General features: G+C 37.4%; 6 protein-coding genes across 6 annotated transcripts; all 6 read left to right on the top strand.

The window, feature by feature from the left end:
* The first annotated feature begins 1291 nt into the window (after positions 1 to 1291).
* LOC128356116 (transcription factor HES-5-like) lies at positions 1292 to 1947 on the top strand. The gene is made up of 2 exons (XM_053316560.1): positions 1292 to 1414; positions 1525 to 1947. Exons 1-2 carry the CDS (start codon positions 1292 to 1294, stop codon positions 1945 to 1947), a joined length of 546 nt encoding a protein of 181 aa, XP_053172535.1.
* Positions 1948 to 5102: 3155 nt separating this feature from the next.
* LOC128356126 (protein hairy-like) lies at positions 5103 to 5668 on the top strand. The gene is made up of 2 exons (XM_053316567.1): positions 5103 to 5225; positions 5336 to 5668. Exons 1-2 carry the CDS (start codon positions 5103 to 5105, stop codon positions 5666 to 5668), a joined length of 456 nt encoding a protein of 151 aa, XP_053172542.1.
* Positions 5669 to 8869: 3201 nt separating this feature from the next.
* LOC128356115 (transcription factor HES-5-like) lies at positions 8870 to 9525 on the top strand. Its single transcript, XM_053316559.1, has 2 exons — positions 8870 to 8992; positions 9103 to 9525. Exons 1-2 carry the CDS (start codon positions 8870 to 8872, stop codon positions 9523 to 9525), a joined length of 546 nt encoding a protein of 181 aa, XP_053172534.1.
* Positions 9526 to 12682: 3157 nt separating this feature from the next.
* Positions 12683 to 13248, top strand: LOC128356130 (transcription factor HES-1-like). Its single transcript, XM_053316572.1, has 2 exons — positions 12683 to 12805; positions 12916 to 13248. Exons 1-2 carry the CDS (start codon positions 12683 to 12685, stop codon positions 13246 to 13248), a joined length of 456 nt encoding a protein of 151 aa, XP_053172547.1.
* Positions 13249 to 16405: 3157 nt separating this feature from the next.
* Positions 16406 to 17061, top strand: LOC128356114 (transcription factor HES-5-like). The gene is made up of 2 exons (XM_053316557.1): positions 16406 to 16528; positions 16639 to 17061. Exons 1-2 carry the CDS (start codon positions 16406 to 16408, stop codon positions 17059 to 17061), a joined length of 546 nt encoding a protein of 181 aa, XP_053172532.1.
* A 3129-nt stretch (positions 17062 to 20190) lies between these two features.
* On the top strand, positions 20191 to 20756 carry LOC128356129 (transcription factor HES-5-like). Its single transcript, XM_053316571.1, has 2 exons — positions 20191 to 20313; positions 20424 to 20756. The coding sequence occupies exons 1-2, from the start codon at positions 20191 to 20193 to the stop codon at positions 20754 to 20756; spliced, it is 456 nt and encodes a 151-aa protein (XP_053172546.1).
* Positions 20757 to 23727: the final 2971 nt, after the last annotated feature.

Below are 23727 nucleotides of genomic sequence, written 5' to 3'. Positions count from 1 at the left end.
TGTCATAGTTTTGACTTCAGTGTATATTGGTTGTATTCATACTACAGTTATTCAGAATTTGACTTTCTACATATTTTATCATTCAATCTGAGTGAGCTGTATAGTGTAAAAGCCTCCAAGGGTTCCTTAAAAAACTCAGTTTGAATTTTGGCACGTGCCTAAATATCTTTATATGGACAGAGTGTGGGAAAGCTCTGGAGAGCAAAGTTGAGCCTGATTAGCATCCTAAACTCCACCAGCAGCCTCCTATTCTCCAAAGGGATACGGCACACTTCAGGAAACAGCTGTCTCAACCTCCCACACTCATACAGCTGAAATTCTGATCCAGTTGGTGAAGAAATGTCAGGAATTTAACTTAATGTTTATAATATATGAAAATGATTGGACATTGAATGAATTATTCTCAAAAACTATTGATATCACCCTTTATGATCATAACTATTTAAAACTTTACAAGCTGTCAGAGCCAGCCAATGGCGTTCTTTCCCTCCAGATGGTTGGTGACGTCAGGCTCTGTTTCTTCTACGACACCCGTCCACTATCAGTCACAAAGCTGCATTCAAACCCCTTTGTGGTTCATTGACCGCAGCATTCAGGGAGTGTGTGGGAAACTCAGATCAACTTGTTACTCACAAGTCAGGAGACTACAACATCTGGACGGCCATGTGATAGCTTCACTCAAGATTTTAAGAAATACCATAACAACCACAATTGTATTTGATACCTGGTAAAGGTGGCTTATAAATAAGAGTTTCATGAACAAAAAACATTTTGAAAAAAATAAAACACTGTGGAAAAAATATTGGAATCTGAATAATAAAGATAAAAAAGAAAATAAGTAGTGTGAGTTACTTGATTTTATATAATACATCAACATAAGCATTAGAGATTAAATTTCTTTTTTTACTGTTTTCAAAATTCACTGACCACATTATACAGTATTTTCTACCTCAAATGTAATTAATTGTCTTCCTCCTAAGTGTGTGATGGGCTGCTGAGCGTGTGCTCAGTCAAAGTCATTGATCCCAGCATCAGGCAGCAGATCTGATCTCTACAGGGTCACCACTTTCCCAGATTCAAACAGAGCTCAGTGAGTCTCTCTCCATCAGCCCCCCCAGTCCTCCACCTGTTCCCCTGAGATTTAACCATTGTCCCTCAGGCAATAACTGCATTCAGCATGCCTCATCCTCTTTTGTCTCACCAAGCTCTCAGATTGGCTGAGACTGTGAGAAACTGCAACCACACCAAGACCCACACATTCATATGGAGATGTGGGACTATAAATAGGAGGATGCAGCCAGCAGAGATCAGATTCTCTCTACAGAGACCTCTACAGCACAGAGATCCAGCTATGGCACCTACAATCACTGCAGCAATGACCAACTCTCAGGAGCATTACACTCTGACCCACAAGGTAAATTGATGATTCATGATGAATTAATCTCGTAATGAGACGTTTCTTTATTCATGCTATCATTAAACTCCAGAATAAGTTTATTAATGACTTTGTTCTTCTTTCTTCAGCTCAGAAAGCCTCTGGTGGAAAAGTTACGCAGAGACCGAATCAACAGCAGCATTGAGCAGCTCAAGTCTCTCCTGGGTCCAAAGTTCCTCAAACAGCAGCCAGACTCCAAGATGGAGAAAGCAGACATCCTGGAGATGACAGTTTGCTTCCTGAAACAGCTGCAGCAGCAGAATCATGCTGTTGAGTCAGCAGCTGTGGATCAAGGCTACTCCAGGTGTGTCCGAGAGGTGGCACACTTCCTGTCCAAGGAGGAGGTGAAGACACAGTCCCAGAGAAGACTGCTGAACCACTTCAACAAGCTGCAGTCTTCCTCTGAGAAGAACCTGAGAGAGGCTGACTTCTCTCCTCTGAGCTCCACAGTCCAGACCAGCATCACTAAAGAGAAGAGTCCAGTCAACAGCGCCCTCTGGAGGCCGTGGTAGACTCATACAGACTGGAGTCACTACAGACAAACTCAGATGACCATGTTGGTCAAAGATTACTGGACTGAATTATTTGAGATTTAATTCACTTGTTCTTCTGTATACAGAAGGATCATTTGTGTGTTTTTGTGTTTGTGCTCGATGACATTTCTTAAGGAAATGACAGCAACAATATCTTTCAAGTGAAGAAAGAGCATCTTGTCATGCATGTTGCATGAACTAAATCTGATTGCATCAGCAATTGTTATTATGCTTCATTGTACTTCATGTATTGATAGTATATAATGTTATGGTAACATTTGTTACCTTTTGATCAGTATTGATCATTTTGATAATATATGTAACTGTCCTTTTATTGGACATATTGTTATAATGGACTTTATCTCACTTTAATCTCTGTGATTACTCAAAACTGATCTGTTGTAAGATCCAAATGTTTATCTTTTTTTTCTAAAAAGTTTGTTTAAAATCAGGCTATCACAATTTTCTAGTGATACTTTTATGCCTCACTACATGTCACATATTGTTACAATATAATGCTATGTTGACATTTGTTACCTCTTGATTAATATTAATCATTCTGAAAAACCTTAATTGTCCTTTTTATGGACATTTTATCACAGTGGAATTTAAACCACTTCATGTGATTATTGAGAAGTGATCTGTTTTAAGATCAATATCTTTATTCTTTTACTGTAAAAGTTTCTGATTAATGTCACACTGTCATAGTTTTTCAGTGACACAATACTGGCAATATTTTCATATTGAGAATGAATTGATTTTGTGATTATTAAGAACAATGTGATCTGTTGTAAGATCAGTTGTTACTTGTTGTTACTTTTGCTCTTTAAGTGCAAAGGTTTGAATCCATTTGGTAAAAATTGCAAAGGACAGTGAGTACTGTGTCCTCAAATACTGTCCATTGTTTGTCTTTTATAAAGACAGCTGTTCCTTTACTCTGTCTGAGTACAGTGTGTCTTGTAGAAATCTACAAGTTGTTGTTGTGATGTATCATCACGTCTCGTTGGAGTTTGCAACCTTTATGTGTCTCATTGAATAAACAAACAATGCAAGTTTCTAAATCTGTGTTTCCATGTATTTTGTGTCATGTTTAACCTGTGTATGATGACTAAATCAACTTTCCACACTTAATTGATTGAATTCAATTACTGTTCCAAACCTTTAGTTGATGAACATAATTAAATTCAACACATACTACTTGTGGACCCATGATGAAGGTAAAGATAGTACTCTGTGAAGCTGCTCCATTAGGATGTTTGATGAATTGGCATTATCAGCTTTATGTCATTCTGCTGTTGGGCAAACTATCAAATCCAATTAGAAACTTTACATTTTAAAAATACCTTTACTTCAACATGCTTTTGGTGTATAACCATCAGTTGTAGGTGTTTAAATGTACCATTTTTAAAGTTATTGATTCCCTGATTCCAAGAGGTCCTTGTATCTAATCTGATGCATAATGAGACACACTTCTATTGTTCCTTAGTGAAAGCAGTGAAAACACAGACTGTGGGAAACCAGAGGAAACTCACTCACAGAGCCACTGCAGGACAATAGATCCAGACCTTTTGGCCTGAGGAGGTTAAAGAGACTGCAGCCCCCAAACTAGAAACTTTCTTCAATCATTAAAAATTATAAACTTAACTTTTAAGATTCAATCAGTGATTGAAATCCTCTTTATCCTTTTATCTTTATCGTCTTCATACTGCCATCGACAAAAGTAGGAACCAATTCACAAGATTAGTTTTATACACAGAATGTGACATTAAAATTAATATTCAATAATAAACAATAATTTTAAATAAGTATTTACAGAAAGTTGGTCAGTGTTTGCCTGATCATAAACACAGCAAAGTGTTGGCCTCTCCATATTAGTTACTTTAAGACTACCCCTTCCCTTCTCTTTAATATTTAAATGTCTAAAGGGAGTGGCCCTCTGGATATCTTTACTTCCGCAAAAAAAATCCTCCAAAAATCTATTGGATTTAGACACAAGACTAACTTTATTTCAATGGAAAGAGTGTGGGAAAGCTCTGGAGAGCAACGTTGAGCCTTATTAGCATCCTAAACTCCACCAGCAGCCTCCTATTCTCCAAAGGGATACGGCACACTTCAGGAAACAGCTGTCTCAACCTCCCACACTCATACAGCTGAAATTCTGATCCAGTTGGTGACAAAGTGGCAGAAATTTCATTGGATGTTTAAAATGTATAAAAAAATTATTTGACTGAATCATTCAACAAAGTAATTGATCTGAGTCAAAAAGACAACAACTTTTGCAACAATTTCAAACTTTACAAGTTGTCAGAGCCAGCCAATGGCGTTCTTTCCCTCCAGATGGTTGGTGACGTCAGGCTCTGTTTCTTCTACGACACCCGTCCACTATCAGTCACAAAGCTGCATTCAAACCCCTTTGTGGTTCATTGACCGCAGCATTCAGGGAGTGTGTGGGAAACTCAGATCAACTTCTTACTCACAAGTCAGGAGACTACAACATCTGGACGACCATGTGATAGCTTCACTCAAGATTTTAAGAAATACCATAACAACCACAATTGTATTTGATACCTGGTAGAGGTGGCTTATAAATGAGAGTATCATGAAAAAATGTTTTTTTGAAAAAAAAAAAACTGTGGAAAAGAAAAATGGAACCTGAATAACAAAGATCAAATAGAAAATACGTAGTGTGAGTTACTTAGTTTTATATAATACATCAACATAAGCATTAGGGATTAAACGTCTTTTTCTACTGATTTTTAAATTCACTGACCACTTTATACAATATTTTCTACATCAAATGTAATTAATTGTCTTCCTCCTAAGTGTGTGATGGGCTGCTGAGCGTGTGCTCAGTCAAAGTCATTGATCTCAGCATCAGGCAGCAGATCTGATCTCTACAGGGTCACCACTTTCCCAGATTCACACAGAGCTCAGCGAGTCTCTCTCCATCAGCCCCCCCAGTCCTCCACCTGTTCCCCTGAGATTTAACCATTGTCCCTCAGGCAATAACTGCATTCAGCATGCCTCATCCTCTTTTGTCTCACCAAGCTCTCTGATTGGCTGAGACTGTGAGAAACAGCAAACACACCAAGACCCACACATTCATATGGAGATGTGGGACTATAAATAGGAGGATGCAGCCAGCAGAGATCAGATTCTCTCTACAGAGACCTCTACAGCACAGAGATCCAGCTATGGCACCTACAATCACTGCAGCAATGACCAACTCTCAGAAGCATCAGACTCTGACCCACAAGGTAAATTGATGATTCATGATGAATTAATCTCTTAATGAGAAGTTTCTTTATTCATGCTATCATTAAACTCCAGAATAAGTGTATTAATGACTTTGTTCTTCTTTCTTCAGCTCAGAAAGCCTCTGGTGGAAAAGGTACGCAGACACCGAATCAACATCAGCATTGAGCAGCTAAAGTCTCTCCTGGGTTCAGAGTTCCTCAAACAGCAGGCGGACTCCAAGATGGAGAAAGCAGACATCCTGGAGATGACAGTTTTCGTCCTGACACAGCTGCAGCAGCAGAATCAACAGCAAGGAAGACTGCTGAAGCACTTCAACAAGCTGCAGTCTTCCTCTGAGAAGAACCTGAGAGAGGTTGACTTCTCTCCTCTGAGCTCCACAGTCCAGACCAGCATCACTAAAGAGAAGAGTCCAGTCAACAGCGCCCTCTGGAGTCCGTGGTAGACTCATACAGACTGGAGTCACTACAGACAAACTCATATGACCATGTTGGTCAAAGATTACTGGACTGAATTATTTGAGATTTAATTCACTTGTTCTTCTGTATACAGAAGGATCATTGGTGTGTTTTTGTGTTTGTGCTCGATGACATTTCTTAAGGAAATGACAGCAACAATATCTTTCAAGTGAAGAAAGAGCATCTTGTCATGCATGTTGCATGAACTAAATCTGATTGCATCAGCAATTGTTATTATGCTTCATTGTACTTCATGTATTGGTAGTATATAATGTTATGGTAACATTTGTTACCTTTTGATCAGTATTGATCATTTTGATCATATATGTAACTGTCCTTTTATTGGACATATTGTTATAATGGACTTTATCTCACTTTAATCTTTGTGATTACTCAAAACTGATCTGTTGTAAGATCCAAATGTTTATCTTTTTTTTCTAAAAAGTTTGTTTAAAATCAGGCTATCACAATTTTCTAGTGATACTTTTATGCCTCACTACATGTCACATATTGTTACAATATAATGCTATGTTGACATTTGTTACCTCTTGATTAATATTAATCATTCTAAAAAACCTTAATTGTCCTTTTTATGGACATTTTATCATAGTGGACTTTAAACCACTTCATGTGATTATTGAGAAGTGATCTGTTTTAAGATCAATATCTTTATTCTTTTACTGTAAAAGTTTCTGATTAATGTCACACTGTCACAGTTTTTCAGTGACACAATACTGGCAATATTTTCATATTGAGAATGAATTGATTTTGTGATTATTAAGAACAATGTGATCTGTTGTAAGATCAGTTGTTACTTGTTGTTACTTTTGCTCTTTAAGTGCAAAGGTTTGAATCCATTTGGTAAAAATTGCAAAGGACAGTGAGTACTGTGTCCTCAAATACTGTCCATTGTTTGTCTTTTATAAAGACAGCTGTTCCTTTACTCTGTCTGAGTACAGTGTGTCTTGTAGAAATCTACAAGTTGTTGTTGTGATGTATCATCACGTCTCGTTGGAGTTTGCAACCTTTATGTGTCTCATTGAATAAACAAACAATGCAACTTACTAAATCTGTGTTTCCATGTATTTTGTGTCATGTTTAACCTGTGTATGATCACTAAATCAACTTTCCACACTTCAGTGATTGAATTCAATTACTGTTCCAAACCTTTAGTTGATGAACATAATTAAATTCAACACATACTACTTGTGGACCCATGATGAAGGTAAAGATAGTACTCTGTGAAGCTGCTCCATTAGGATGTTTGATGAATTGGCATTATCAGCTTTATGTCATTCTGCTGTTGGGCAAACTATCAAATCCAATTAGAAAACTTACACTTTAAAAATACCTTTACTTCAACGTGCTTTTGGTGTATAACCATCAGTTGTAGGTGTTTAAATGTACCATTTTTAAAGTTATTGATTCCCTGACTTAAAGAGGTCATTGTATCTAATCTGATGCATAATGAGACACACTTCTATTGTTCCTTAGTGAAAGCAGTGAAAACACAGACTGTGGGAAACCAGAGGAATCTCTCTCACAGAGCCGCTGCAGGACAACAGATCCTGACCTTTGACCTTAGAAGGTTAAAGAGACTGCAACCCCCAAACTAGAAACTTTCTTATACCTGTTAAAATTATGAATTATTTTCTAACTTTTTCTTCTTATGATTAAAGTACCTATCACCAGTTTTATATATTGCCATTCCCAAAAGTTGGGAATTAGAATAGTTAATTACGGTATGTTTGTGATGCAGATTGTGACCCTTAAATTATTATTTAGAATTCAAAATTTCAACAACCTTTCAGAAATACAGGTTTTTTATTATCTATTTTTGAACACAGAACAATTTGCCAAATATTCAGTATTTTGACAACAGAAAACCACAAAAAAGTGTCATAGTTTTGACTTCAGTGTATATTGGTTGTATTCATACTACAGTTATTCAGAATTTGACTTTCTACATATTTTATCATTCAATCTGAGTGAGCTGTATAGTGTAAAAGCCTCCAAGGGTTCCTTAAAAAACTCAGTTTGAATTTTGGCACGTGCCTAAATATCTTTATATGGACAGAGTGTGGGAAAGCTCTGGAGAGCAAAGTTGAGCCTGATTAGCATCCTAAACTCCACCAGCAGCCTCCTATTCTCCAAAGGGATACGGCACACTTCAGGAAACAGCTGTCTCAACCTCCCACACTCATACAGCTGAAATTCTGATCCAGTTGGTGAAGAAATGTCAGGAATTTAACTTAATGTTTATAATATATGAAAATGATTGGACATTGAATGAATTATTCTCAAAAACTATTGATATCACCCTTTATGATCATAACTATTTAAAACTTTACAAGCTGTCAGAGCCAGCCAATGGCGTTCTTTCCCTCCAGATGGTTGGTGACGTCAGGCTCTGTTTCTTCTACGACACCCGTCCACTATCAGTCACAAAGCTGCATTCAAACCCCTTTGTGGTTCATTGACCGCAGCATTCAGGGAGTGTGTGGGAAACTCAGATCAACTTGTTACTCACAAGTCAGGAGACTACAACATCTGGACGGCCATGTGATAGCTTCACTCAAGATTTTAAGAAATACCATAACAACCACAATTGTATTTGATACCTGGTAAAGGTGGCTTATAAATAAGAGTTTCATGAACAAAAAACATTTTGAAAAAAATAAAACACTGTGGAAAAAATATTGGAATCTGAATAATAAAGATAAAAAAGAAAATAAGTAGTGTGAGTTACTTGATTTTATATAATACATCAACATAAGCATTAGAGATTAAATTTCTTTTTTTACTGTTTTCAAAATTCACTGACCACATTATACAGTATTTTCTACCTCAAATGTAATTAATTGTCTTCCTCCTAAGTGTGTGATGGGCTGCTGAGCGTGTGCTCAGTCAAAGTCATTGATCCCAGCATCAGGCAGCAGATCTGATCTCTACAGGGTCACCACTTTCCCAGATTCAAACAGAGCTCAGTGAGTCTCTCTCCATCAGCCCCCCCAGTCCTCCACCTGTTCCCCTGAGATTTAACCATTGTCCCTCAGGCAATAACTGCATTCAGCATGCCTCATCCTCTTTTGTCTCACCAAGCTCTCAGATTGGCTGAGACTGTGAGAAACTGCAACCACACCAAGACCCACACATTCATATGGAGATGTGGGACTATAAATAGGAGGATGCAGCCAGCAGAGATCAGATTCTCTCTACAGAGACCTCTACAGCACAGAGATCCAGCTATGGCACCTACAATCACTGCAGCAATGACCAACTCTCAGGAGCATTACACTCTGACCCACAAGGTAAATTGATGATTCATGATGAATTAATCTCGTAATGAGACGTTTCTTTATTCATGCTATCATTAAACTCCAGAATAAGTTTATTAATGACTTTGTTCTTCTTTCTTCAGCTCAGAAAGCCTCTGGTGGAAAAGTTACGCAGAGACCGAATCAACAGCAGCATTGAGCAGCTCAAGTCTCTCCTGGGTCCAAAGTTCCTCAAACAGCAGCCAGACTCCAAGATGGAGAAAGCAGACATCCTGGAGATGACAGTTTGCTTCCTGAAACAGCTGCAGCAGCAGAATCATGCTGTTGAGTCAGCAGCTGTGGATCAAGGCTACTCCAGGTGTGTCCGAGAGGTGGCACACTTCCTGTCCAAGGAGGAGGTGAAGACACAGTCCCAGAGAAGACTGCTGAACCACTTCAACAAGCTGCAGTCTTCCTCTGAGAAGAACCTGAGAGAGGCTGACTTCTCTCCTCTGAGCTCCACAGTCCAGACCAGCATCACTAAAGAGAAGAGTCCAGTCAACAGCGCCCTCTGGAGGCCGTGGTAGACTCATACAGACTGGAGTCACTACAGACAAACTCAGATGACCATGTTGGTCAAAGATTACTGGACTGAATTATTTGAGATTTAATTCACTTGTTCTTCTGTATACAGAAGGATCATTTGTGTGTTTTTGTGTTTGTGCTCGATGACATTTCTTAAGGAAATGACAGCAACAATATCTTTCAAGTGAAGAAAGAGCATCTTGTCATGCATGTTGCATGAACTAAATCTGATTGCATCAGCAATTGTTATTATGCTTCATTGTACTTCATGTATTGATAGTATATAATGTTATGGTAACATTTGTTACCTTTTGATCAGTATTGATCATTTTGATAATATATGTAACTGTCCTTTTATTGGACATATTGTTATAATGGACTTTATCTCACTTTAATCTCTGTGATTACTCAAAACTGATCTGTTGTAAGATCCAAATGTTTATCTTTTTTTTCTAAAAAGTTTGTTTAAAATCAGGCTATCACAATTTTCTAGTGATACTTTTATGCCTCACTACATGTCACATATTGTTACAATATAATGCTATGTTGACATTTGTTACCTCTTGATTAATATTAATCATTCTGAAAAACCTTAATTGTCCTTTTTATGGACATTTTATCACAGTGGAATTTAAACCACTTCATGTGATTATTGAGAAGTGATCTGTTTTAAGATCAATATCTTTATTCTTTTACTGTAAAAGTTTCTGATTAATGTCACACTGTCATAGTTTTTCAGTGACACAATACTGGCAATATTTTCATATTGAGAATGAATTGATTTTGTGATTATTAAGAACAATGTGATCTGTTGTAAGATCAGTTGTTACTTGTTGTTACTTTTGCTCTTTAAGTGCAAAGGTTTGAATCCATTTGGTAAAAATTGCAAAGGACAGTGAGTACTGTGTCCTCAAATACTGTCCATTGTTTGTCTTTTATAAAGACAGCTGTTCCTTTACTCTGTCTGAGTACAGTGTGTCTTGTAGAAATCTACAAGTTGTTGTTGTGATGTATCATCACGTCTCGTTGGAGTTTGCAACCTTTATGTGTCTCATTGAATAAACAAACAATGCAAGTTTCTAAATCTGTGTTTCCATGTATTTTGTGTCATGTTTAACCTGTGTATGATGACTAAATCAACTTTCCACACTTAATTGATTGAATTCAATTACTGTTCCAAACCTTTAGTTGATGAACATAATTAAATTCAACACATACTACTTGTGGACCCATGATGAAGGTAAAGATAGTACTCTGTGAAGCTGCTCCATTAGGATGTTTGATGAATTGGCATTATCAGCTTTATGTCATTCTGCTGTTGGGCAAACTATCAAATCCAATTAGAAACTTTACATTTTAAAAATACCTTTACTTCAACATGCTTTTGGTGTATAACCATCAGTTGTAGGTGTTTAAATGTACCATTTTTAAAGTTATTGATTCCCTGATTCCAAGAGGTCCTTGTATCTAATCTGATGCATAATGAGACACACTTCTATTGTTCCTTAGTGAAAGCAGTGAAAACACAGACTGTGGGAAACCAGAGGAAACTCACTCACAGAGCCACTGCAGGACAATAGATCCAGACCTTTTGGCCTGAGGAGGTTAAAGAGACTGCAGCCCCCAAACTAGAAACTTTCTTCAATCATTAAAAATTATAAACTTAACTTTTAAGATTCAATCAGTGATTGAAATCCTCTTTATCCTTTTATCTTTATCGTCTTCATACTGCCATCGACAAAAGTAGGAACCAATTCACAAGATTAGTTTTATACACAGAATGTGACATTAAAATTAATATTCAATAATAAACAATAATTTTAAATAAGTATTTACAGAAAGTTGGTCAGTGTTTGCCTGATCATAAACACAGCAAAGTGTTGGCCTCTCCATATTAGTTACTTTAAGACTACCCCTTCCCTTCTCTTTAATATTTAAATGTCTAAAGGGAGTGGCCCTCTGGATATCTTTACTTCCGCAAAAAAAATCCTCCAAAAATCTATTGGATTTAGACACAAGCCTAACTTTATTTCAATGGAAAGAGTGTGGGAAAGCTCTGGAGAGCAACGTTGAGCCTTATTAGCATCCTAAACTCCACCAGCAGCCTCCTATTCTCCAAAGGGATACGGCACACTTCAGGAAACAGCTGTCTCAACCTCCCACACTCATACAGCTGAAATTCTGATCCAGTTGGTGACAAAGTGGCAGAAATTTCATTGGATGTTTAAAATGTATAAAAAAATTATTTGACTGAATCATTCAACAAAGTAATTGATCTGAGTCAAAAAGACAACAACTTTTGCAACAATTTCAAACTTTACAAGTTGTCAGAGCCAGCCAATGGCGTTCTTTCCCTCCAGATGGTTGGTGACGTCAGGCTCTGTTTCTTCTACGACACCCGTCCACTATCAGTCACAAAGCTGCATTCAAACCCCTTTGTGGTTCATTGACCGCAGCATTCAGGGAGTGTGTGGGAAACTCAGATCAACTTCTTACTCACAAGTCAGGAGACTACAACATCTGGACGACCATGTGATAGCGTCACTCAAGATTTTAAGAAATACCATAACAACCACAATTGTATTTGATACCTGGTAGAGGTGGCTTATAAATGAGAGTATCATGAAAAAATGTTTTTTTGAAAAAAAAAAAAACTGTGGAAAAGAAAAATGGAACCTGAATAACAAAGATCAAATAGAAAATACGTAGTGTGAGTTACTTAGTTTTATATAATACATCAACATAAGCATTAGGGATTAAACGTCTTTTTCTACTGATTTTTAAATTCACTGACCACTTTATACAATATTTTCTACATCAAATGTAATTAATTGTCTTCCTCCTAAGTGTGTGATGGGCTGCTGAGCGTGTGCTCAGTCAAAGTCATTGATCCCAGCATCAGGCAGCAGATCTGATCTCTACAGGGTCACCACTTTCCCAGATTCACACAGAGCTCAGCGAGTCTCTCTCCATCAGCCCCCCCCAGTCCTCCACCTGTTCCCCTGAGATTTAACCATTGTCCCTCAGGCAATAACTGCATTCAGCATGCCTCATCCTCTTTTGTCTCACCAAGCTCTCTGATTGGCTGAGACTGTGAGAAACAGCAAACACACCAAGACCCACACATTCATATGGAGATGTGGGACTATAAATAGGAGGATGCAGCCAGCAGAGATCAGATTCTCTCTACAGAGACCTCTACTGCACAGAGATCCAGCTATGGCACCTACAATCACTGCAGCAATGACCAACTCTCAGGAGCATCACACTCTGACCCACAAGGTAAATTGATGATTCATGATGAATTAATCTCTTAATGAGAAGTTTCTTTATTCATGCTATCATTAAACTCCAGAATAAGTGTATTAATGACTTTGTTCTTCTTTCTTCAGCTCAGAAAGCCTCTGGTGGAGAAGTTACGCAGAGACCGAATCAACAGAAGCATTGAGCAGCTCAAGTCTCTCCTGGGTCCAGAGTTCCTCAAACAGCAGCCAGACTCCAAAATGGAGAGAGCAGACATCCTGGAGATGACAGTTTGCTTCCTGACACAGCTGCAGCAGCAGAATCAACAGCAAGGAAGACTGCTGAAGCATTTCATCAAGCTGCAGTCTTCCTCTGAGAAGAACCTGAGAGAGGCTGACTTCTCTCCTCTGAGCTCCACAGTCCAGACCAGCATCACTAAAGAGAAGAGTCCAGTCAACAGCGCCCCCTGGAGGCCGTGGTAGACTCATACAGACTGGAGTCACTACAGACAAACTCAGATGACCATGTTGGTCAAAGATTACTGGACTGAATTATTTGAGATTTAATTCACTTGTTCTTCTGTATACAGAAGGATCATTTGTGTGTTTTTGTGTTTGTGCTCGATGACATTTCTTAAGGAAATGACAGCAACAATATCTTTCAAGTGAAGAAAGAGCATCTTGTCATGCATGTTGCATGAACTAAATCTGATTGCATCAGCAATTGTTATTATGCTTCATTGTACTTCATGTATTGATAGTATATAATGTTATGGTAACATTTGTTACCTTTTGATCAGTATTGATCATTTTGATCATATATGTAACTGTCCTTTTATTGGACATATTGTTATAATGGACTTTATCTCACTTTAATCTTTGTGATTACTCAAAACTGATCTGTTGTAAGATCCAAATGTTTATCTTTTTTTTCTAAAAAGTTTGTTTAAAATCAGGCTATCACAATTTTCTAGTGATACTTTTATGCCTCACTACATGTCACATATTGTTACAATATAATGCTATGTTGACATTTGTTACCTCTTGATTAATATTAATCATTCTGAAAAACCTTAATTGTCCTTTTTATGGACATTTTATCACAGTGGAATTTAAACCACTTCATGTGATTATTGAGAAGTGATCTGTTTTAAGATCAATATCTTTATTCTTTTACTGTAAAAGTTTCTGATTAATGTCACACTGTCACAGTTTTTCAGTGACACAATACTGGCAATATTTTCATATTGAGAATGAATTGATTTTGTGATTATTAAGAACAATGTGATCTGTTGTAAGATCAGTTGTTACTTGTTGTTACTTTTGCTCTTTAAGTGCAAAGGTTTGAATCCATTTGGTAAAAATTGCAAAGGACAGTGAGTACTGTGTCCTCAAATACTGTCCATTGTTTGTCTTTTATAAAGACAGCTGTTCCTTTACTCTGTCTGAGTACAGTGTGTCTTGTAGAAATCTACAAGTTGTTGTTGTGATGTATCATCACGTCTCGTTGGAGTTTGCAACCTTTATGTGTCTCATTGAATAAACAAACAATGCAAGTTTCTAAATCTGTGTTTCCATGTATTTTGTGTCATGTTTAACCTGTGTATGATGACTAAATCAACTTTCCACACTTAATTGATTGAATTCAATTACTGTTCCAAACCTTTAGTTGATGAACATAATTAAATTCAACACATACTACTTGTGGACCCATGATGAAGGTAAAGATAGTACTCTGTGAAGCTGCTCCATTAGGATGTTTGATGAATTGGCATTATCAGCTTTATGTCATTCTGCTGTTGGGCAAATTATCAAACCCAATTAGAAACTTTACATTTTAAAAATACCTTTACTTCAACATGCTTTTGTTGTATAACCATCAGTTGTAGGTGTTTAAATGTACAATTTTTAAAGTTATTGATTCCCTGATTCCAAGAGGTCCTTGTATCTAATCTGATGCATAATGAGACACACTTCTATTGTTCCTTAGTGAAAGCAGTGAAAACACAGACTGTGGGAAACCAGAGGAAACTCACTCACAGAGCCACTGCAGGACAATAGATCCAGACCTTTGGCCTGAGGAGGTTAAAGAGACTGCAGCCCCCAAACTAGAAACTTTCTTCAATCATTAAAAATTATAAACTTAACTTTTAAGATTCAATCAGTGATTGAAATCCTCTTTATCCTTTTATCTTTATCGTCTTCATACTGCCATCGACAAAAGTAGGAACCAATTCACAAGATTAGTTTTATACACAGAATGTGACATTAAAATTAATATTCAATAATAAACAATAATTTTAAATAAGTATTTACAGAAAGTTGGTCAGTGTTTGCCTGATCATAAACACAGCAAAGTGTTGGCCTCTCCATATTAGTTACTTTAAGACTACCCCTTCCCTTCTCTTTAATATTTAAATGTCTAAAGGGAGTGGCCCTCTGGACATCTTTACTTCCGCAAAAAAAATCCTCCAAAAATCTATTGGATTTAGACACAAGCCTAACTTTATTTCAATGGAAAGAGTGTGGGAAAGCTCTGGAGAGCAACGTTGAGCCTTATTAGCATCCTAAACTCCACCAGCAGCCTCCTATTCTCCAAAGGGATACGGCACACTTCAGGAAACAGCTGTCTCAACCTCCCACACTCATACAGCTGAAATTCTGATCCAGTTGGTGACAAAGTGGCAGAAATTTCATTGAATGTTTAAAATGTATAAAAAAATTATTTGACTGAATCATTCAACAAAGTAATTGATCTGAGCCAAAAAGACAACAACTTTTGCGACAATTTCAAACTTTACAAGTTGTCAGAGCCAGCCAATGGCGTTCTTTCCCTCCAGATGGTTGGTGACGTCAGGCTCTGTTTCTTCTACGACACCCGTCCACTATCAGTCACAAAGCTGCATTCAAACCCCTTTGTGGTTCATTGACCGTAGCATTCAGGGAGTGTGTGGGAAACTCAGATCAACTTCTTACTCACAAGTCAGGAGACTACAACATCTGGACGGCCATGTGATAGCTTCACTCAAGTTTTTAAGAAATACCATAACAACCACAATTGTATTTAATACGTGGTAGAGGTGGCTTATAAATAAGACTATCATGAATTAAACAACATTTTGAAAAAAATATAAAACTGTGGAAAACAAAAATGGAAACTGAATCATAAAAATAAAATAGAAAATAAATAGTGTGAGTTACTTAATTTTATATAATACATCAACATAAGCATTAGGGATTAAATGTCTTTTTCTACTGATTTAAATTCACTGACCACATTATACAATATTTTCTACATCAAATGTAATCAATTGTCTTCCTCCTAAGTGTGTGATGGGCTGCTGAGCGTGTGCTCAGTCAAAGTCATTGATCTCAGCATCAAGCAGCAGATCTGATCTCTACAGGGTCACCACGTTCCCAGATTCACACAGAGCTCTATGAGTCGCTCTCCATCAGCCGCCCCCCAGTCCTCCACCTGTTCCCCTGAGATTTAACCATTATCTCTCAGGCAATAACTGCATTCAGCATGCCTCATCCTTTTTTGTCTCACCAAGCTCTCTGATTGGCTGAGACTGTGAGAAACAGCAACCACACCAAGACCCACACATTCATATGGAGATGTGGGACTATAAATAGGAGGATGCAGCCAGCAGAGATCAGATTCTCTCTACAGAGACCTCTACAGCACAGAGATCCAGCTATGGCACCTACAATCACTGCAGCAATGACCAACTCTCAGGAGCATCACACTCTGACCCACAAGGTAAATTGATGATTCATGATGAATTAATCTCTTAATGAGAAGTTTCTTTATTCATGCTATCATTAAACTCCAGAATAAGTGTATTAATGACTTTGTTCTTCTTTCTTCAGCTCAGAAAGCCTCTGGTGGAAAAGTTACGCAGAGACCGAATCAACAGAAGCATTGAGCAGCTCAAGTCTCTCCTGGGTTCAGAGTTCCTCAAACAGCAGCCAGACTCCAAGATGGAGAGAGCAGACATCCTGGAGATGACAGTTTGCTTCCTGAAACAGCTGCAGCAGCAGAATCATGCTGTTGAGTCAGCAGCTGTGGATCAAGGCTACTCCAGGTGTGTCGGAGAGGTGGCACACTTCCTGTCCAAGGAGAAGGTGAAGACACAGTCCCAGAGAAGACTGCTGAACCACTTCAACAAGCTGCAGTCTTCCTCTGAGAAGAACCTGAGAGAGGCTGACTTCTCTCCTCTGAGCTCCACAGTCCAGACCAGCATCACTAAAGAGAAGAGTCCAGTCAACAGCGCCCTCTGGAGGCCGTGGTAGACTCATACAGACTGGAGTCACTACAGACAAACTCAGATGACCATGTTGGTCAAAGATTACTGGACTGAATTATTTGAGATTTAATTCACTTGTTCTTCTGTATACAGAAGGATCATTTGTGTGTTTTTGTGTTTGTGCTCGATGACATTTCTTAAGGAAATGACAGCAACAATATCTTTCAAGTGAAGAAAGAGCATCTTGTCATGCATGTTGCATGAACTAAATCTGATTGCATCAGCAATTGTTATTATGCTTCATTGTACTTCATGTATTGGTAGTATATAATGTTATGGTAACATTTGTTACCTTTTGATCAGTATTGATCATTTTGATCATATATGTAACTGTCCTTTTATTGGACATATTGTTATAATAGACTTTATCTCACTTTAATCTCTGTGATTACTCAAAACTGATCTGTTGTAAGATCCAAATGTTTATCTTTTTTTTCTAAAAAGTTTGTTTAAAATCAGGCTATCACAATTTTCTAGTGATACTATTATGCCTCACTACATGTCACATATTGTTACAATATAATGCTGTGTTGACATTTGTTACCTCTTGATTAATATTAATCATTCTGAAAAACCTTAATTGTCCTTTTTATGGACATTTTATCATAGTGGACTTTAAACCACTTCATGTGATTATTGAGAAGTGATCTGTTTTAAGATCAATATCTTTATTCTTTTACTGTACGTTTCTGATTAATGTCACATTGTCACAGTTTTTCAGTGACACAATACTGGCAATATTTTCATATTGAGAATGAATTGATTTTGTGATTATTAAGAACAATGTGATCTGTTGTAAGATCAGTTGTTACTTGTTGTTACTTTTGCTCTTTAAGTGCAAAGGTTTGAATCCATTTGGTAAAAATTGCAAAGGACAGTGAGTACTGTGTCCTCAAATACTGTCAATTGTTTGTCTTTTATAAAGACAGCTGTTCCTTTACTCTGTCTGAGTACAGTGTGTCTTGTAGAAATCTACAAGTTGTTGTTGTGATGTATCATCACGTCTCATTGGAGTTTGCAACCTTTATGTGTCTCATTGAATAAACAAACAATGCAAGTTACTAAATCTGTGTTTCCATGTATTTTGTGTCATGTTTAACCTGTGTATGATGACTAAATCAACTTTCCACGCTTCAGTGATTGAATTCAAGTACTGTTCCAAACCTTTAGTTGATGAACATAATTAAATTCAACACATACTACTTGTGGACCCATGATGAAGGTAAAGATAGTACTCTGTGAAGCTGCTCCATTAGGATGTTTGATGAATTGGCATTATCAGCTTTATGTCATTCTGCTGTTGGGCAAACTATCAAATCCAATAAGAAAACTTACATTTCAAAAATACCCTTACTTCACCATGCTTTTGGTGTATAACCATCAGTTGTAAGTGTTTAAATATAAAACATTTCAAGAGGTCATTGTATCTAATCTGATGCATAATGAGACACACTTCTATTGTTCCTTAGTGAAAGCAGTGAAAACACAGACTGTGGGAAACCAGAGGAATCTCTCTCACAGAGCTGCTGCAGGACAACAGATCCTGACCTTTGGCCTGAGGAGGTTAAAGAGACTGCAACCCCCAAACTAGAAACTTTCTTCAGTCATTAAAAATTATAAACTTAACTTTTAAGATTCAATCAGTGATTGAAATCCTCTTTATCCTTTTATCTTTATCGTCTTCATACTGCCATCGACAAAAGTAGGAACCAATTCACAAGATTAGTTTTATACACAGAATGTGACATTAAAATTAATATTCAATAATAAACAATAATTTTAAATAAGTATTTACAGAAAGTTGGTCAGTGTTTGCCTGATCATAAACACAGCAAAGTGTTGGCCTCTCCATATTAGTTACTTTAAGACTACCCCTTCCCTTCTCTTTAATATTTAAATGTCTAAAGGGAGTGGCCCTCTGGACATCTTTACTTCCGCAAAAAAAATCCTCCAAAAATCTATTGGATTTAGACACAAGACTAACTTTATTTCAATTGAAAGAGTGTGGGAAAGCTCTGGAGAGCAACGTTGAGCCTTATTAGCATCCTAAACTCCACCAGCAACCTCCTATTCTCCAAAGGGATACGGCACACTTCAGGAAACAGCTGTCTCAACCTCCCACACTCATACAGCTGAAATTCTGATCCAGTTGGTGACAAAGTGGCAGAAATTTCATTGAATGTTTAAAATGTATAAAAAAATTATTTGACTGAATCATTCAACAAAGTAATTGATCTGAGCCAAAAAGACAACAACTTTTGCAACAATTTCAAACTTTACAAGTTGTCAGAGCCAGCCAATGGCGTTCTTTCCCTCCAGATGGTTGGTGACGTCAGGCTCTGTTTCTTCTACGACACCCGTCCACTATCAGTCACAAAGCTGCATTCAAACCCCTTTGTGGTTCATTGACCGCAGCATTCAGGGAGTGTGTGGGAAACTCAGATCAACTTGTTACTCACAAGTCAGGAGACTACAACATCTGGACGGCCATGTGATAGCGTCACTCAAGATTTTAAGAAATACCATAACAACCACAATTGTATTTGATACCTGGTAGAGGTGGCTTATAAATAAGACTATCATGAAAAAATGTTTTTTTGAAAAAAAAAAACCGTGGAAAAGAAAAATGGAACCTGAATAAAAAAGATAAAATAGAAAATACGTAGTGTGAGTTACTTAATTTTATATAATACATCAACATAAGCATTAGAGATTAAATGTCTTTTTCTACTGATTTTTAAATTCACTGACCACATTATACAATATTTTCTACCTCAAATGTAATTAATTGTCTTCCTCCTAAGTGTGTGATGGGCTGCTGAGCGTGTGCTCAGTCAAAGTCATTGATCCCAGCATCAGGCAGCAGATCTGATCTCTACAGGGTCACCACGTTCCCAGATTCACACAGAGCTCAGCGAGTCTCTCTCCATCAGCGCCCCCAGTCCTCCACCTGTTCCCCTGAGATTTAACCATTGTCCCTCAGGCAATAACTGCATTCAGCATGCCTCATCCTCTTTTGTCTCACCAAGCTCTCTGATTGGCTGAGACTGTGAGAAACAGCAACCACACCAAGACCCACACATTCATATGGAGATGTGGGACTATAAATAGGAGGATGCAGCCAGCAGAGATCAGATTCTCTCTACAGAGACCTCTACAGCAAAGAGATCCAGCTATGGCACCTACAATCACTGCAGCAATGACCAACTCTCAGGAGCATCACACTCTGACCCACAAGGTAAATTGATGATTCATGATGAATTAATCTCTTAATGAGAAGTTTCTTTATTCATGCTATCATTAAACTCCAGAATAAGTTTATTAATGACTTTGTTCTTCTTTCTTCAGCTCAGAAAGCCTCTGGTGGAGAAATTACGCAGAGAGCGAATCAACAGCAGCATTGAGCAGCTCAAGTCTCTCCTGGGTCCAGAGTTCCTCAAACAGCAGCCAGACTCCAAAATGGAGAGAGCAGACATCCTGGAGATGACAGTTTGCTTCCTGACACAGCTGCAGCAGCAGAATCAACAGCAAGGAAGACTGCTGAAGCACTTCAACAAGCTGCAGTCTTCCTCTGAGAAGAACCTGAGAGAGGCTGACTTCTCTCCTCTGAGCTCCACAGTCCAGACCAGCATCACCAAAGAGAAGAGTCCAGTCAACAGCGCCCTCTGGAGGCCGTGGTAGACTCATACAGACTGGAGTCACTACAGACAAACTCAGATGACCATGTTGGTCAAAGATTACTGGACTGAATTATTTGAGATTTAATTCACTTGTTCTTCTGTATACAGAAGGATCATTGGTGTGTTTTTGTGTTTGTGCTCGATGACATTTCTTAAGGAAATGACAGCAACGATATCTTTCAAGTGAAGAAAGAGCATCTTGTCATGCATGTTGCATGAACTAAATCTGATTGCATCAGCAATTGTTATTATGCTTCATTGTACTTCATGTATTGGTAGTATATAATGTTATGGTAACATTTGTTACCTTTTGATCAGTATTGATCATTTTGATCATATATTTAATATAACTGTCCTTTTATTGGACATATTGTTATAATGGACTTTATCTCACTTTAATCTATGTGATTACTCAAAACTGATCTGTTGTAAGATCCAAATGTTTATCTTTTTTTTCAAAAAAGTTTGTTTAAAATCAGGCTATCACAATTTTCTAGTGATACTTTTATGCCTCACTACATGTCACATATTGTTATAATATAATGCTATGTTGACATTTGTTACCTCTTGATTAATATTAATCGTTCTGAAAAACCTTAATTGTCCTTTTTATGGACATTTTATCATCGTGGAATTTAAACCACTTCATGTGATTATTGAGAAGTGATCTGTTTTAAGATCAATATCTTTATTCTTTTACTGTAAAAGTTTCTGATTAATGTCACATTGTCACAGTTTTTCAGTGACACAATACTGGCAATATTTTCATATTGAGAATGAATTGATTTTGTGATTATTAAGAACAATGTGATCTGTTGTAAGATCAGTTGTTACTTGTTGTTACTTTTGCTCTTTAAGTGCAAAGGTTTGAATCCATTTGGTAAAAATTGCAAAGGACAGTGAGTACTGTGTCCTCAAATACTGTCCATTGTTTGTCTTTTATAAAGACAGCTGTTCCTTTACTCTGTCTGAGTACAGTGTGTCTTGTAGAAATCTACAAGTTGTTGTTGTGATGTATCATCACGTCTCGTTGGAGTTTGCAACCTTTATGTGTCTCATTGAATAAACAAACAATGCAAGTTTCTAAATCTGTGTTTCCATGTATTTTGTGTCATGTTTAACCTGTGTATGATGACTAAATCAACTTTCCACACTTAATTGATTGAATTCAATTACTGTTCCAAACCTTTAGTTGATGAACATAATTAAATTCAACACATACTACTTGTGGACCCATGATGAAGGTAAAGATAGTACTCTGTGAAGCTGCTCCATTAGGATGTTTGATGAATTGGCATTATCAGCTTTATGTCATTCTGCTGTTGGGCAAACTATCAAATCCAATTAGAAAACTTACATTTTAAAAATACCTTTACTTCACCATGCTTTTGGTGTATAACCATCAGTTGAAGGTGTTTAAATGTACTATTTTTAAAGTTATTGATTCCCTGACTTAAAGAGGTCATTGTATCTAATCTGATGCATAATGAGACACACTTCTATTGTTCCTTAGTGAAAGCAGTGAAAACACAGACTGTGGGAAACCAGAGGAATCTCTCTCACAGAGCCGCTGCAGGACAACAGATCCTGACCTTTGACCTGAGGAGGTTAAAGAGACTGCAGCCCCCAAACTAGAAACTTTCTTCAAGTCAATTTTTACTTTTTTCTTTCTATGATTAAACTCACCAGTTTTATATATTGCTGTTTCTAAAAGTCGTAAATCAGAAGGTGAATGTAAGTAAGCTTTTGATGCAGAATATGATCCTGAAATTGAAGAAAAAAAAGAGTTATGTCCTTGAAGTGTTAAAAGGACTCCTGAAAAATTCGATTTGAATTTTGGCACATTCCTAAATATCTTTATATGGACAGAGTGTGGGAAAGCTCTGGAGAGCAAAGTGGAGCCTGATTAGCATCCTAAACTCCACCAACAGCCTCCGATTCTCCAAAGGGATACGGCACACTTCAGGAAACAGCTGTCTCAACCTCCCACACTCATACAGCTGAAATTCTGATCCAGTTGGTGAACAAATGTCAGGAATTTAACTTAATGTTTATAATGTATGAAAATGATTGGACATTGACTGAATTATTCTCAAAAAACTATTGATATCACCTTTTATGATGACAAATTTCATAACAATTTCAAAGTTTACAAGCCGTCAGAGCCAGCCAATGGCGTTCTTTCCCTCCAGATGGTTGGTGACGTCAGGCTCTGTTTCTTCTACGACACCCGTCCACTATCAGTCACAAAGCTGCATTCAAACCCCTTTGTGGTTCATTGACCGCAGCATTCAGGGAGTGTGTGGGAAACTCAGATCAACTTCTTATTCACAAGTCAGGAGACTACAACATCTGGACGACAGTGTGATAGCTTCACTCAAGATTTAAATAATTCGAGTTAAATAAATCAATTGTATTGTTTTTAATATCGATAAGAATTTGTTTCAAAATTACACTGTTTTTAAACAAAAAATTAAATGTAGTAATATGGGCAGAAATTATAAAATTAAAAATGTAACAGAAAACATGAATAGTTTGATTTACTGTCATGACAAAATAGAAAAATAGAATAAATTCTATATCCACTGATTTATAAGTGTAGTTACATGTGAGTCATACAGTGCTTTTAACATGGATATAATTAATTGTCTTCCTCCTAAGTGTGTGATGGGTTGATGAGCGTGTGCTCAGTCAAAGTCATTGATCCCAGCATCAGGCAGCAGATCTGATCTCTACAGGGTCACCACGTTCCCAGATTCAAACAGAGCTCAGTGAGTCTCTCTCCATTAACCCCCCCAGTCCTCCACCTGTTCCCCTGAGATTTAACCATTGTCCCTCAGGCAATAACTGCATTCAGCATGCCTCATCCTCTTTTGTCTCACCAAGCTCTCAGATTGGCTGAGACTGTGAGAAACCTCAACAAGACCAAGACCCACACATTCATATGGAGATGTGGGACTATAAATAGGAGG

The sequence above is a fragment of the Scomber japonicus genome, chromosome 3 (genome assembly GCF_027409825.1).
Source record: "Scomber japonicus isolate fScoJap1 chromosome 3, fScoJap1.pri, whole genome shotgun sequence".
In the NCBI taxonomy this organism is placed as follows: domain Eukaryota; kingdom Metazoa; phylum Chordata; class Actinopteri; order Scombriformes; family Scombridae; genus Scomber; species Scomber japonicus.
Note: the sequence above shows the minus strand (reverse complement) of the source record. Positions and strands in the feature narration are given on the sequence as shown.